We start from the raw sequence: 16,275 nt of genomic DNA, 5'->3' as shown, positions 1-16,275 counted from the left end.
ACAAATCCGTTCGAATTAATTATATATGCAATAAGTAAAAGTAGTGAACATTTTTTCAACTTTCAATAATCGCATTAACATTCTTAAAAATTGCAACGGTTATGTATGCATTTCACTGTCACATAATCTTTCTCAATGCATACTTATATAATATTTGTGTATAACATTGCAAATGAAAAAAAGGTGTTAGTCGTAGTTCGTTCTAGACATACCGGTATTGTACATACAAAATTGATTGATTGATATGAATTCAACATTTGAAACGAAAGATAATAATTACACTTATTAAGTGTATGTACTTTAACCCTTCGTTACGTTTTGACATATATTAAGAAACTGTAGTTTTTTTTATAAATTCAAGTTTTTTGTTCAAATAAAAGTAATTTATTTTGTAATTGATTATCGACTTGTAATGGATCAACAGTAATCATTCAAGGTCAATAACGTATGTTGAATTGATTTTATTCAATAAAGAAAATGCATTAAAAAAATGTAATTTAAGTAACTGTTATCGCTGGTAGCTTGTGTAAACAAGATCAATGTTAATTTTGGTAAAAGGTCACTGACCTAATGCTAATAATTCTCCTGGAATAACATATTTTTTGTTATTCCAAATAAATGTTATTCATCAATATGGTTATTAACAGTCGTAATGGTACAATGACGATTATGCAATCATGACGCAAAAGAAAATCCCTCTGCGGTGGGTTAATAAAATAGATACTACTTCCTACTTACACCTAAGTGAAAGTTATGAATCATAAGATACATGATTAATACGGATACGATCATTAACCAGGAACCCAAAATTCTGTCAACGAGAAGAAAAGTGTTGCGCAACGAGTGCCAAATATGTACGTCAACAATAATTTATTGCAAAATAATTATGTAAACTACGTTGTTGTACTATAATATAAAGTCTTTGTTGACACACACACGTCAAAGGTCCATTGACCTTTATGACCCGTCATTCTGTATAATGCATATGTCTGCATTTCTCATTAATATTTTGCTACGGGTTTCTGTAAAGATCCATATATATATATATTTTAAATGCATGAAGTGGATATATAAGCTTATCGTTTATTACTTGACTTGAAACAATATTTCAGCTTTTACTTTCCACCTGAGACAAGGAATTTCCAATGCAATATGTTTTACAACCACGAAAAAGTTCAATTTGCTTTATGCAATTAACCGGAAGGATTGGTGCACGCATAAAAATGAAAGTCGGAGAGTATTGAATGTTAACATGAACAACAATAAATAAAAGAAGGCAGAGATGAACTGTGCTTTTATCGATGGAATAAATAGCCGAAGAACACCGCCCGAGTGGATGTAACTGTAAAAATTAACTTAATGAATTGTATTCTCACGGTGCTAATAAAAGACGAAACGAGAAGAAAAAAACGGGAAGAGGAGAAGAACCCGAAGCTCCATTTAAACACCAACACTGATTTAATGCAATATTAGTTGATTTTCCTGTCCGGACCGTTCCACCAATAACCGAAATCATAACGGTCAAAACGAAAATAAATGAAATTGAAGACGAAAGAGAATTCGCCATAAATATTAACATCATCATGCATTATAATTACGAAGGAGATGTTTTAAAAGATCATCTATCTGACTTTTTTAATTGGAACCATTTACGATCAAATCGAAGAATGCAAATAATTAATTAGGGTTTAAAAAGTAGAATGGTACCAATCAATGTTGATATATGGATACATTTGTATTTTTTATGCTGTGGTGTAAATCAATTAATAATTACTTTAAATGTCATTGTTTTTAAAGTTTAACATTTAAAATTAAATTTCTAAGAAATAATATTATTTGATAAATAAATCATTATGACCCTCACAACAATTTAAAAGAGAACAAACTTTTTAACGAGAAAGATAACCGTGTTCCTCTGAGAACAATTTCAAAAAGATTCCAATGCCATTGATTTATTGATTTTAAAAATGATAATCTTATTTTCATTTTCAATTTTACTTCAGTTCAGTTTTTAATTTGCAATAAATATTATTATTAATAATAATAAGATGAAGCTATTTCTATAACTATTGCCATTAACTACTGTATCATATAGTATATCTAGTATTAAAGTTATACTAGATATGAAAATTTATGAGGATATTTATATGTACTAAGAACATCCATCAATTCCGATTTTACTTAGTTGCTTGTACTACTACTATATTAGCACCGTTCCATCTTCGTTTTGGATATATGGATTTGCATTTGGAATAGCCTACGGCTCATTATAGTCGGTAATCAGGCAACTACTAATATATATGGTAATTAGATTAACAGTATATAGATATGTAATACAAGGATATTGTAATAAATATATTGAGCTTGGGACTACAGGTGTGACTAATGTACATTAGTCACAATTCATTATAATTTTTTGTTCCAATAATCATTGTGATCTAATATGAAATACTTGTAAAACAATATGGATTGTTCCATTATTCTCCTCGTTTTTATTGTGCAATGCATTTCTATCATTAGCCCAAGGATATCGTAGTATGAAATAATTTAATTGGAAATGCATTATTATTCTTTGGTTATTTCTCCATAAAACATCAATTAAAGAATAGTTAAATTATTGATTTAAATTTATATAAAATACAATTTTTGTTTCATAAATATTTAATTCCGCAGAATTGAATATGTTACAAAACAAAATCTATTTTAGAATAGTTAAAATATTATTTCAAAAATGATGTGTATCTAATTTTGAGTATGTAAAAAAATGTTTCTGTTTGTTCAATTGATGACAATTTAATTCTGATAAATTTAATATTTCATTTGCGTAACAAAGGCCAATTTAGGAAATAGGATTATCTAAAATAGATGCCGTAATTTCAAACTCGTTTATGCTCCGCATGTTCTAAATGGCACTGGACACTATATAATTCGTTGCAGATTAGAGTTTGTGGTGGTCACAAAGTCATATAGAATAAATTCTCTGGAGTAAACACCGAAATTTTGTCCATATATAGTAAGTACATGATGATCTTGTTTAACGCTTAGAATGCGGTCCTAGTTTACAATTTAAAGTTTTTTTTGGGCTTCGAGTAGATCAAATTAGCGTTAATCGAGAAAGCGCTGAACGAGATCATACTATAGACTAGTGATAACAAACCTATGACTTGTCAATAAAAAGATTTTCGCTTGTCGTACAATATCTCAAATATACATAATTGACAACTTGTAAGAGTATCATTACTTGCAATTAAATTTATATTGACTCTTCTATTGTATTATAAAATTGCTTAATATTGGGTGAAGTAAAAAGTTCTGAGCTTTTTATCCCATACATCGAGCTTTTTCGTGAGACCAGCCTTATGCAAATGGTTCCAAACGGTTTTCGTGTTAATCTTTACTTCCTGGGCAATGGAATAAGTGCTTAAATATTTAGTTAGTTTGAAAACTAATTGGAAATGAATTGCATTAACAAAGATTATTATTATATTTGTATATTAAAGAAGAAATCCATGGAAGACTTGTACGGTTTCACAATGAATTAGATGTATTTAAATAACGTTACATTGATGATCTATATAGGAAATCAGGAAAATGCAAATTGTAATATAATTGACGCATACGTTAAATAATCTGCATGTGTTTAAAAAAAAAACATTGCAATGTAAAAAAATGTGATTATTTTCACGCATTGTTGTTTGGGTATATTTACGTATTCCGGATGTTGTTGATGCATAAAGCAGAAATTCACCCACCAGTTGATATTATAAAACTACGTCCATTGTGTTCAGTTATGGTTTACACTCATCCATATACCGATTACATTCAATGCTCTGACAAACAATGGCTCGAAAATAAAACATAAATTTATATTAAAATAAAAGGACACGTCCTGCGAGTGCATTAACATTGACAAACCAACCACAAACCACACAATAAATTTAATAATAATAATTTTTTTGAAAATCATCATTTTTTTTTATTAAATCTAAAACTCAAAAATTCAATACATAATAGGTTAACGAAAGGTACGAACTGCGAACAAATCGGACAACAACACATGTACGTAATTACCGATTAATTGACGTGACTTTACGGAGCTAATACTAGTGGTAATATGAAGCCTAAGCTGCTTCTTTAACGAAGATCGTCTTTGAACGGATTATAAGAAAATATGAATGAAATAAATTTTCAGCAAAAAATAAACTTTCTAAAAGTAATTTATAAATAATATTACCGAGAATCATGCAACAAAATAAATTTATTCCAAAAACTTATATTAGGACTTTTATGTGTTTTATTTATAGTGAGGTTTTTTTTTAAATATCTTTTGCGTGACTCCCGAATATCTGACAGACGTACCAACAACGATGTGCAGAAAGTAGCCAATATTAGTTGGTGTCTCATGTCACGCATAGAGATTTTTTTAACTTTGTTTTATTTTCGCAAAGGACGTTATCCTTTTATTAACCGAAAGTCATGTTGACTCCAAATAAACTATTTTTATATACAATTCACAGAAGCACTCAAAGATAAACCGATTTAAATCGTGTTCAGCTTTAATACCAAGAATCGACCCGGGCGGATTTCAAGAAACAAATATGTATCATACCAATTTAATACACGTGATGCAAACAAATATATATATACATGATCATTGCAATGCGAGCGCCATAGTCTATAGTCCGAATTTATTATCGAATAATTCTAAAATACGTTCTTGCATTCGAATTGAGTTTGTTTTTGTTGTTTTGTTGTTGCTGTTGTAATTCGGGCATCCAGCTGCGCAAGAAGCGGCATCGCGAGGTACTAACGACCCATTCTGTAAGGGCTTAAATTAAATAGAAGCTCGGACTTGAGTTAGGAATGGAAAGCATTTTACATAAGATTTTTTAGATTTAAAGATACTGCACACGCGAAACGTATGCACGGGTAGCCGGCCGTTTGTTTTTATTCCCCTCGATGATATTTATGTCCGTGCATCGGCTTCGGATGCAAATAAACTGCAACCGAAGAGATTTATGGATTCTGTTCGGAATTTGATTATAATCCCGATATAATTTTCGTGCGGACGTCCTCGTCCGACAAATTATAACTAAATCTTTCAATATATTCTATTGGTATAACATCAAAGGACATTAGTTATAAATTAGTATAATTACAAGATAAATCATTCGAATTTTAATTGACATTTCAATTATATAATAAATATTCAACTGATTAACTAAATGCAATTAGTTTCTATATAGAAATTTATTTTGCAATTATTATTTACTTTTTTTCCTTTAATACTCTTTAGATTATCAAAATTTAACCCGTAAAAACTACGGACAAATAAATAGAACACAAGTACCAACTATGGGTCAAAATGACCCAATTATTAGATTTCATTTAAATAATATTATGTTGGGACAATAATTTTCGTGAATATTGAAACACATTTAATTTAAATGTAATTATAAATTATGTTTCAGATACAATAAAAAACTAATTACCATTAAAATATAATTTTTTGATTATAAATACAAAATGGTTCTATTAATTCACTTAAATATATTTCAACCTCAACAATTATTGAGTTGCTATTGATTATTTGAACAGTGTAAGGTAATTTCCAATTTATTTTCAAACAATGAATGCAATTACGTCTTTTCTTCGACGCATTTTAAACATTGAGACCATTGTTGACGAAATTGGAAAGTGCGCTTTTTGGCGGAAGTCCTTAAAACTATTTTAATTACGAAACTTAGTCACGGGCAAGAATTATAGCGTTTCTGATAATAACTCAATTTAAAAAAGATTTAGCGTGATTATGGCTCGAAAAATGTAACGGAAAGTATAAGAAATATCCGTTAACGGACAACTAACGAGTTTATTAAACTTTTTTTCTTTACAAATAAGATGTAACGAACATTTGTTAATCATTGACAACAGCCACAAGACAAGACAAACAATCCATCAATTTTACAGATTATTTTCCTGTTAATTTAATCTAAATATGGATTAATTAATTTCTAATAACATAGCATAATTTAAAGATAAAATACTCAATTAATACTCTAATAATTAGTGTCAACTTTAAAGAACCAATTAAAATAATAATAATAATCAATCATTAAAAATAAATACATTTTAATTAAAGCATTAAAATTAATTATTTTCCTTATGTTGTGGCAAGACGGAAATAAACTTTGTAAATAAATAGATTAGAAGATTAGTATGGAAATGGCGTTTCCTTATTGTGTCTATCGTCTTCAAGCGGCGATTCATAATAGGATATCCGAATAGAAAGTATACGCAATAAAATTGATTGCAGATAAAATTTGAAATTGGAATAGAATGATTCAACTAATTACAAAAAAAAACTTCTTATGAAACACCCATACTAAGAATATAACATTTTTATTACTTTTCATTAATATATACATTAATTAAGAATTATACTATTATGTAATATAATTTTATGATTATAGTTTTTCTCATAAAAAATAGAACTTTTTCCTTTTCTTTACTAACGAATGAATGTATGCTCATAGTATTTTTTAGCTCTGAAAACGAAATTTTGCTTAACAAAGTAATAAAAATATTATCTACTATCATTAAATTCTAGTAAATTGTTATATAAACATGTGCACTTTTTCTATATTATCGTTCTATTATCGAATTTGTCACTATTATTAAGTAGTTTTTAGAGTGATAATATTATATACAAATTCTAAGGATTAATTAAAGATTAATTATTTTATTAAAAGTTCAATTTGGAGATTGATAACATTTATGTTTGAAAATGTTTTCAATATAGTGTAAACACGTGATAACTTCAAGAAAGCACTTCGAATAAATTAATGATTTGAAAATTATCACACACTTAATCTGATGACAACTATCGAGGCTTAAAAAGAGATTAACAGATTTCTTACGGATTAATAAAAAACATTAACGAATTTATCTGATGATATTTAGATATAAAAACGTTTTCTACTTTGAAAATAGTAATGGTTTCGTAATTCATGTAAAACTAATAAATATATACAGCAATACCTCGCTTAGTACGGATAATCCCTTTCGCCGCAATGTTTGAAACCGGACTAATTGAGTCACTAAAAACATTTGGAGCCGCACTATGTGAGGTTCAGTTGTAATTATATTTATGTACTTATAATATGTACAATTTTAGATATGATTATAATCTGTTATTATCAAATTACAGTTATATGTTTTGTGGGAACTTACGTCAGTAATAAGTTATTACCGTAATAATTTATACTAATCCAATAATCGATGTCAGAGTAATAATTTAGTCTACTTCAATAATGTATGATAATAATTATAGTAAATATTATGAATTATTTAACATTCCAATAAGAAAAATCTAATGATTCGATTTGTTTGTATAAAATTTTAATGATAAACACATGCTTAAATCCCGTTAACAATAATATTATCCATTCTTCCAGATGCAGATATCTAAATTTAGAAACTAAATGGAAAATTTAATGTCCGCAAAGCAAAGGTAAGTATTCTACATCATAGCAAATATTGTTCTTCCCGCTTCCTCTTCGCGTCGAGCTAATGCAAACTAATGTTCACGAATCCCATTACCTAACATTACTTTTCATAACGAACGCTCAGAGTAATATAAAAAGAAAAGATCAAGAAGCGAAAATTCCATCAGCGTCAAATACGTTCTCGCTTATGCAACGGATTTATTGTCAACGCGATAATTGCAAAGTGCCCCCGCTTACATAAACCAATTAGTGGAATAATTAAACGTGAATTGTAAGTTGAAAAGCCCGACGCATGAACGCAATGAAAGTATACTTATTTTTAACTTATTATTTATTTTTTTCTTCTTCCTCCTGTTTACGTGTTATTGCTCTATCCTCTAATTGTAAATTCTACGGCCACGTTCAATTCTTGATCTTGAACGTTGTGTGAATCCGAATTTAAAACAACAACAATAACACTGTGTTATATACATAATTGCCAATTATGTCTACCTTTTTGACTTAAACGTTTCAACTCTTTTAAATTATAGAACAGAATACTAATGTTATAATAAAAAAAATTGTAGGTCATTTTATGAAAATTTATGAAAAATGTCAACGTATCTCTTTAAAAACCAATTTGGGAAATGCTGATGCACAGTTTTCATCGCAAAGTGTTTTAAGTGCGTTTTAGCTATTATACATTGAAGGACGTTATTTTCAACAAAACGCCGACAAACGCCGTTGCATAATAAACATAAAAGTGCAGAATATTTAGGAAAATTAATTTCGGAAATGCTGAACGCACACTTTTGAACATAAAGGATTTTAAGTGCGTTTTAGCTATTATACGTTGAATGAAGTTAATTCCAACTAAAAACACAAAAGTTTATATAAAACCTTATGGTACTAAATTAAATCTATCACTAAGATTCTATTGCATAATCCTATAAAAAAAATGAAGAAAATTTAGATGTATCACTAAACTAACGGTTACATAAGTTTTTTTACCGTTCTGTAGTAAAATAAAGATAAGATAATGCTCTTGTAAGTTAGAGACTGACATTTGTCGGTGATCATTAGAGATGAAGGTAAATAACATGTGTATTACATAAAATGTTATGCTTTGTGATGACCGCAAAATGAGAAAACTGCGTATAACTTTTACAAAATAACATGTCGTGCGAAGGCTGAAATCGCGCCTTACTTCTCCACATTAGTTTGTACCACATACTTCTTCTATTTGGATAACTGCAATTCCATAAACTAAAAACCCAACAAAAGATACAAGATTCCATTTTAGGAACTACGTATTTTATAATTTTCTAATCATTATCGCAATTGAAAGAGGAACGCACAATTAATGAATAATCATCTTTGAGGTTCTTCCTGCAAGAATACCTATAGACAAATAACGTCTAATTGTATTCGTCCCATTTTCGTGTACAATTTGAGAGCAGCTTAAACTTGACCCAGATCGGAATAAAAATTTAAATAACACAAAAATTTTAACAAAAGGCAATGAAGCATATGCTTCAGAACACCTTGTACCTAATTTAAATTGGAACCGAATCATTTCGCGCGACTGACATTGTTAATTTAACTAATTGCGATTTAATGCTCGGAAACGCATTTAATTTATGGACGGGATCAGACTGAAACATTGATTGGTTTCGGAACTAATCGAACCATTCCCAAACGAGATGCATGCATTTTGTATGCTCACTGTGCCAGAGCTTCAATCTGTTCTTCTTTTCAGATGAGTGAAGTTATTTTTAGACTGAATAAAATTACTGTGGATGCATTTAATAACAATAACCAGTCTCTGCATCACTTTAATTAAGTCTATTGAAGAGAATAACACTTTCAGTTTGAAATGTCAATTAAAAATCGAAGGACAAAAAATATAAATATATATGCAAAACGCACATCTCTAATCATGAGTTATTGACCAGTTTTTTCTTTTAAATATATGCGTTCTTCTATTAATCCTTTTGTGGTTTAAAAAAACACAGTTTAAAATTTGATTCGTGTATAAAGGTAAATGTAAATTAACAAGGATGTTATATGAATGATTTGAATACTAATGACGAGAAAAAGATAGAAGCGTCTATAAAGTAGGAAGATTCTATTTAAATTAACTATCCGAGACTGTTTTTTTTCTTGGTGACTAAACTAAATTATTTTACAATTTGTTCTACTCAAGCGGAGTCTGTTAGACGCCAGTGGGTACAAATCAACCAAAACTTTTAAAACTGGAAAGGTGGGCAACCCCAACCTATGTACCTTCTTCGTATTGACTTATGTAAAAGCAAATCACGCCATTTTAGAGTAATGAGTTAAAGGCTTAACAGCATAATATTCTTAGCAGAGTTTCTCAGACGCCACGCGATTAACGATGTTACGAAATGCCGCGCGATTAACGGTGGGTTAAAGTCATTCAATTATTATATTTCAGTATTATCGTTTTTCGATTCGATAATGATGTAATTTTCATTTTATCTGTTATTTACCACACGCTACGAATAGAACGGCATTTACAATAAATGTTATCTTCAATTAACATTGATTATTATACACGATTGTAATTGAAAACGGAATATATAATGAATAAAATATTAATAATCTTCATTGTGTTGCTAATTTCCTCTGCAATGAGGTTCTTCCTGGAAGATTAGCAATAATGTATGTAGACATCTCTCAGTCATATCTAATTGCTTTTGCATTTAATTCACATAAAAATATTATGCAATCTTATGTTACTACTTCAAATTGTAAATTTATTGCAATAATAAATTTATAAATTTTAACGTGAATCTTTGGATTTCCACATAGTAATTTTAAATTTTCTATCTGTTAATTTTAAGCTTAGATTTATAGTTTTATCAATTTCCATATTTCTACATTCAAAGGACTTTAAATGATAAATCTTTATAAATATTACGAAATTGAACACACTTTTTGTTAGTTTCTAGTTGAAGTGATTTTCTAAGTCAATTTGTTTTTTTGGTCTAAATTAAGGCATATTCATCAAACACAGTATCTTTTTTTCAGTTTTAGTAAAAAATTAACAATAAATCAGATAATAATTATAAATTTGATAGAAATTATATGTGACATTAATATTCACTTTATAAGTATAGTTTTATATGGCTTTTCAACTATAGATATTCATTTACTTTTACAACAAATACATTTTTTTTCTGCATGAAATCCTCCCATTGTACGGTTTTAAAGTCCTCGATTAGTCCTGTTTCAAACACTGCAAGATATTGGATAAACCGATTTCTAGGATTATTACTTTTTCTAAAATGCATTATATTTTTATAGAAATACCTTATTTAATATATAAAAAAATATATACGAAAAAACTAAACTCAATTACATAACGTGAATACCTTTCTTGACTTTGATTTAGATAAATAATGTTTATACTTTATTTAGGATTTTATGTAAAAAATCCTTATACAAAGCTTACATAAGTCAAACGATTTATTTATTGCTCGCGTTGAATTATTTCAATAATTATATGTAATTAATTATACAGTAATCTAAGCGGATTTTAGTAATAATTATTACGGTATTCCGTATTTAGATAAAATATGTTATAAATTACATAACTATTTAATTTTTTTTCGCAATTCGCTCCAGTAAAGGTGCAGTTGTAATAGAAAAAATATTACGTATTATGTTAAAATTACGTAATGATAATAATATGTTTTTTATACGTGTGTATATACTGTTTTAATTAACTTAAAACTTCATTTTCATTACTTTAACCTAAAAAAAATGTAAATTTGAGAAATAATAAAAATTAAAAATTAGTAAGTAATAAATTATAGTTTTTATATTTTCATTATAATGGAAAAAAAATATATGGGATATTTTTTTTGAAAAATAGCTAAATTTAGTTTAATAATTAATGAGCAGTTTGAATAATAATAAAAATATTGAATATATATAAAATTTATTGTTAAAAGTAAGTTGTAATTAAAAAGAAGGTGGCATCAATTAAAAATTGGTTGCCGGATAATTGAATCAATTATACTAATCATTCACACCGTAGTCTATTAGAAAATTTAATATCCATCTTTCTCTTACCCATTAGCGAGGCTACATATAATTCTAATGTAATTATGGAAAGGCAACGCCGCTTACCTGATCCTTTATACCCAGAAAGTGAGATAGAGGGAACAGACATGGAACAAAACAAAGCATATTCATACCAGGTGAGTCAGTCCAACACGAACCTGACTTAAGTAAGGTTCTATAAAAGAGCGTGTGCGCATTTCTTCTACCTGTCTTTACTTAACATCCTGTCATCGTCGACTGCGGAGGAACAAAATACAGCGAGAAGCAAACAAAACGAAACGGAAAAGTAACAAAAAGACGGAAAATTACTAAAAAAAATAAAATAAAAGAGAAACAGATACAAGAGGAACAAACGACAGAAGCAGAATTATATATATATATATAAAGTAGTGAAAATACCTGACGTAACTGTGCCGGAGAAAACCCACTTTTTAAATCTTCTGCAATTCTAAGTAAGTATTGTTTTTGCTCACTTTGAAAATCCCGATTGTTTTGCAAGTGCATTAAGTAACGCATTGTTAATTCGAGATTTCTACCGTACACCGTTTTTTTTTTTCTTTCTTTCTGAAATTCGTTTTCTCAGTTGAATTGAAGTTGATCTCGCTTAAACAAGGTAGAAAGTTTACCAACTTTTTCTTCCCCCTTTTATTACGTGACCGCTGATTTATTCGCGAATCGCCATTGCGTAAACGTCCAATTACATAATCGCAATTAATCGCAAACGACGACCGGTAACCTTTCGCGACAACTGTAAAACGCTGATAAAAATGAAATTAATTGTTGTTTGTTGCTCATTAAAGCCGGAGAAAATCCGGGAAGAGCGACGTTCGTTACGTTACGTAACACACAGCGCGTATTATTTATATGGGATACTTTCCGTGATAAACAATGCAAATCATAATTCATGGTTATTTATTAGTTTAATTAAGCTTTAATGCGCGCTCTCATATTTATTTTTGTTTTTCTTTTACCTCTTCTCTTCAATATGTTGAATGTATGCTGCGCACTGTGAACATAAGCGGTGATTTTAATAATAGATCAGTGCACTAACCTTCATATGAGTCACTCTTATTAATGGTACTATACATCATATTTAATAAATCAGACCCACTGCGCTCGAATACTTGGCATATCTGTATGCATGCAGATTGAATCAACGTTCTTCGTACTATTTTATAACAAACGTAAATACACAATGTTATCGAGATGTAAATTACAAATCTGCAAACTTGACAAATAAGAATTGTTTTGATTCAATTTTGAAATATATTTATCTACGTACATTAAGAATTATTTATCAAATTTCTACTTAAATTATCAATATTTTATCTCTACGTGATTATGTTAACTAAATCCGACAGCTTTCGTATAAAAATCACAATAAATTAATAAACAAATATTATTTAAAAAAAATTATCGATCATTATCAAATAATAATTATCTTGCATGCTTTTACTTTATTTATTTTCAAATTTAAAAAATTAATAATTTATATTGAGTAATTGAACTAAAATCGATAAGTTTCTCTATATATAAATTATAATAAATTTATCGATAACTTAAAAACTATTATTTAATGTTAAATTTTATCGAATTTCAAATCTACGATCTTTTTTTTTCAACATAATTTATAAGTACATTTTTCGTAAATATTTGTCAATTTCAATTTTCACATTTTAGTTCATTAATATTTTATATCTACATTAATTTCGTTGTATATAAAATTATTTAATTATTATTTTCATACTAACAAAAAACAACAATTATTCAAATTAATCGTTTTCTAGTGTATATATATTGCGCACACCAAGTGTTGTTTTCGAAACTGCGAATTTGCACCAAAAACAAATAAAAAAAATCTACATATTGTTATGTGCTATTGTGTCTTCCATACGCTATCGAATGAAAGTATGTATTCGTTCTCTTTTTTTTGGTATCGTTCCATGCATATCTTTCGTGTGGGAAAAACTTCGTTGACAATAGTTAAATCCCAAGGTATTTTACTTGCTCGAATATCTTTCTCCTCGATCTTAAATCTTAGTTTATGTAGAAAAGTATTTAAATAAAGCAATACAAGTTGTTTAACCGTACTTTTTTATAACGTTTTTTTACGAAATAATCTTCTATTAGTATTATATTCATATCAACATTTATTAAACAATTATAATTTTTGTCATCTCAAAAAAATAAGTTATTAATCTATTCTAATTACCATTATTAGTCAATTATGTAATAGTTTAAGACGAAGCAGTGAGAGTGGATCTATAGTGGGCCCTCAAATAGTAAAACTAACTGTTATCTAAGGCCCACGACTTTCCAAGACACCCCTGTCATCAATTTTAGTAACTATAATTTTCTCTATTTGAAATCATAAACAAAAAATGCTATCAAAGTATCTCTTTTCTTAGGAGCTCAAACAAAGATTTGAAGTTCCACTGCTGAGATGAAGTTTTCAATTGCAATTTATATTTCTTATAAGACAAAACAAACATTTACGTTACTATTATATCCGTTTATTACGTGATTTCTTATATGAACGTATACAAATTACACTTCTTTGAATAACCACACATAATGGAAAGTGTTTGCAATTGAATTCACTTAAAAGTAATATGAAAAATAAAATTCTATTTACTCTTCATAATTGCGTTTTTTTTTTGCAAGTAAATACAGTTAGTTGCTTTTCATTTTGGTTGAGAAAATTGTATCTTCTGTTCTGCATAATTACCTGCACGAACAAACTTCGAGTTTGGTGAGCGCAAAGTTTACTGTAAACATTTATTTTTAATGGCCATATAAATTACACGTTGATTTTACATGAAATATAGCTGCAGAAAGCACTAAAAATATATATAATTTTTATACTTGTATATTACGCTTTAAACGTAATAGCATAAATTACATTAATTTCGTAACGCAAAAGAATACAATTACTGTATAATTTTCAATGATGCGTAACTGATTATTTTTCATAAATATATATATTTATAATAAATATTCAAGAAACGTTTAGCAATTCTAGGAAAAACCGGGTGGAAATTTCCTTTAGTTACATAATGTATAGCGCAGGTGTTAATTCAATCTTGAGAACGTTTCAATCGATGTTTTTTTTAAAGTATTATCAAGTAAATTTATAGTTAAAGTTGAATGTAAGTTTAAATCTAGTTTTTAGTTGCTAATGCTTATTTGGTTAGATTCATCCACTGTTTCCATTTGGAGGTCATCATGTATCTTCTCGTTGATTAAACTGGATATATTTATACTTTCTAGTTGCTCTTTATTTTTGAATGTCAAGATTCAAATAGTTTTTTTTTAGAAATTAATTATTTTTTTCTTAAGTCAATACAGTTTCATAATATTTTCTTACAGAAATTATTAAGGGTTGTTTGTGTATGTATTAGAATACAATAAATTTAATTTGTTTTTACTAAAAAAAACTATGGAAATTAATTCTTATAAGGAAAAAAAAAATGTTTTTAAACTTAAATTATGTATATAAAGTAGACATTTACCAAAACAAAATTATAAAAAAACATGGGATGAAACATTCGCAGAACAAAAACAATCTTGTGACCTTAATAACGAGGAGTGAAAAAAAATATAATATCGTCATGGATATTTCTGTCAATAATATTTAAATTATTCCATTTGTCTACACATTTCTCTCTCTCTTAAAGAATAACAAAATAATAAACAAAAATAAGCAGCATCAAACTCGAAAGCACATCAATTAAGTTTCATGCGTTTCAAATAAAACTTTATTCGCTCTGCACATAAAAGTACCGCAAAACATGTAACGAAATCATCGCCAATAGCGAAGACATTTTTACGACCATCAAAAGCGTATATAAAAAAAATAATGCAGCCAATAAAAACGAATCTCTTTCGCATTAATTAACATTTCAGATGTGCAATAACACATCTTCCTATTTTTTTTATTCTCTCTCCTTTTGAATTGACATTAACTTAGAGGCCGCTCAATTATTTTGAGCGATGCTCATTAATTTTGCAACGTATTAATAATAATATAATAATCGCAGTTTGCGCAACGGCTTTTCAGGAAAACGTAATTTCGATTATTGACTTTAAGGACATGCGATAGTCTGGTAATTAGTGTAATTGTTTGCTTTAAAAACTTTGACGCAACTTCAGCTCCGAAGACAAAGTTATGTTACGCAACGGTCTGTGTATTGCATTGTCTGTAACAAAAAAAAATCAACGCTGTTACGCTTTATTGCGTTCGAACCGATTTCACAGTGATCTTCGAAAGTACCCAATAAACTTCGAGTTCGAGAATCAATTAATTTCGAGTGGCTTACATAAGTCATTAATTGAATTGATTTGCCGCGCGACTTTTATTTTTCTTCACTCGTTTATCTTCTTGACTTATTTTTATTATTGCATTGGATCGATAGTTGCCTTCTTCGTTTCTTTTTTTTCTGAAAGCACAAGCTGCGACCATCTATTACGAGAATGAAGATTAATAAAACGGAGGCCGGTTTCGCCATGCAGCTTAGCTCTCCTCTCTCCATCGATAAAATATCAATGGCTTTAATTCCTTTTTGCATACCTGCGTGTAAAAAAATTGAAGCAACTAAACGCAGAAGAAAAAGGAAGAACTTTGGCATAACTCGATGGCCGATCTGAAAGAGACTAAGTGTGCAATAACCCATTGATAAAGTGGTTACATAGAGAGGCT

The 16,275-nt window shown here is 28.5% G+C and overlaps 2 protein-coding genes across 5 annotated transcripts in view; one reads left to right on the top strand and one right to left on the bottom strand.

The window, feature by feature from the left end:
- LOC108560104 (whirlin) overlaps positions 1 to 16,275 on the bottom strand; it is a gene marked incomplete at its 5' end in the record, with an annotated part of 55,923 nt that overhangs the window by 10,125 nt on the left and 29,523 nt on the right. For all 4 annotated transcript variants that reach the window (XM_017917552.1, XM_017917554.1, XM_017917556.1 and 1 more), the window contains 1 exon segment: positions 11,643 to 11,648. In XM_017917552.1, the coding sequence (XP_017773041.1) occupies positions 11,643 to 11,648 (6 nt within the window).
- LOC108560106 overlaps positions 11,649 to 16,275 on the top strand; it is a 13,459-nt gene continuing 8,832 nt past the window's right edge. Inside the window, exon 1 of the mRNA XM_017917557.1 lies at positions 11,649 to 11,713. Coding sequence (XP_017773046.1) covers positions 11,684 to 11,713 — 30 coding nt within the window. The 5' untranslated portion in view covers positions 11,649 to 11,683. The remainder of the gene's footprint in view (positions 11,714 to 16,275) is intronic.

This window comes from Nicrophorus vespilloides, unplaced genomic scaffold (genome assembly GCF_001412225.1).
Source record: "Nicrophorus vespilloides isolate i.1.1-1 unplaced genomic scaffold, Nicve_v1.0, whole genome shotgun sequence".
Classification (NCBI taxonomy): Eukaryota; Metazoa; Arthropoda; class Insecta; order Coleoptera; family Silphidae; genus Nicrophorus; species Nicrophorus vespilloides.
The sequence above is the reverse complement of the archived record's forward strand: the minus strand, read 5'-3'. Positions and strand labels throughout refer to the sequence as shown.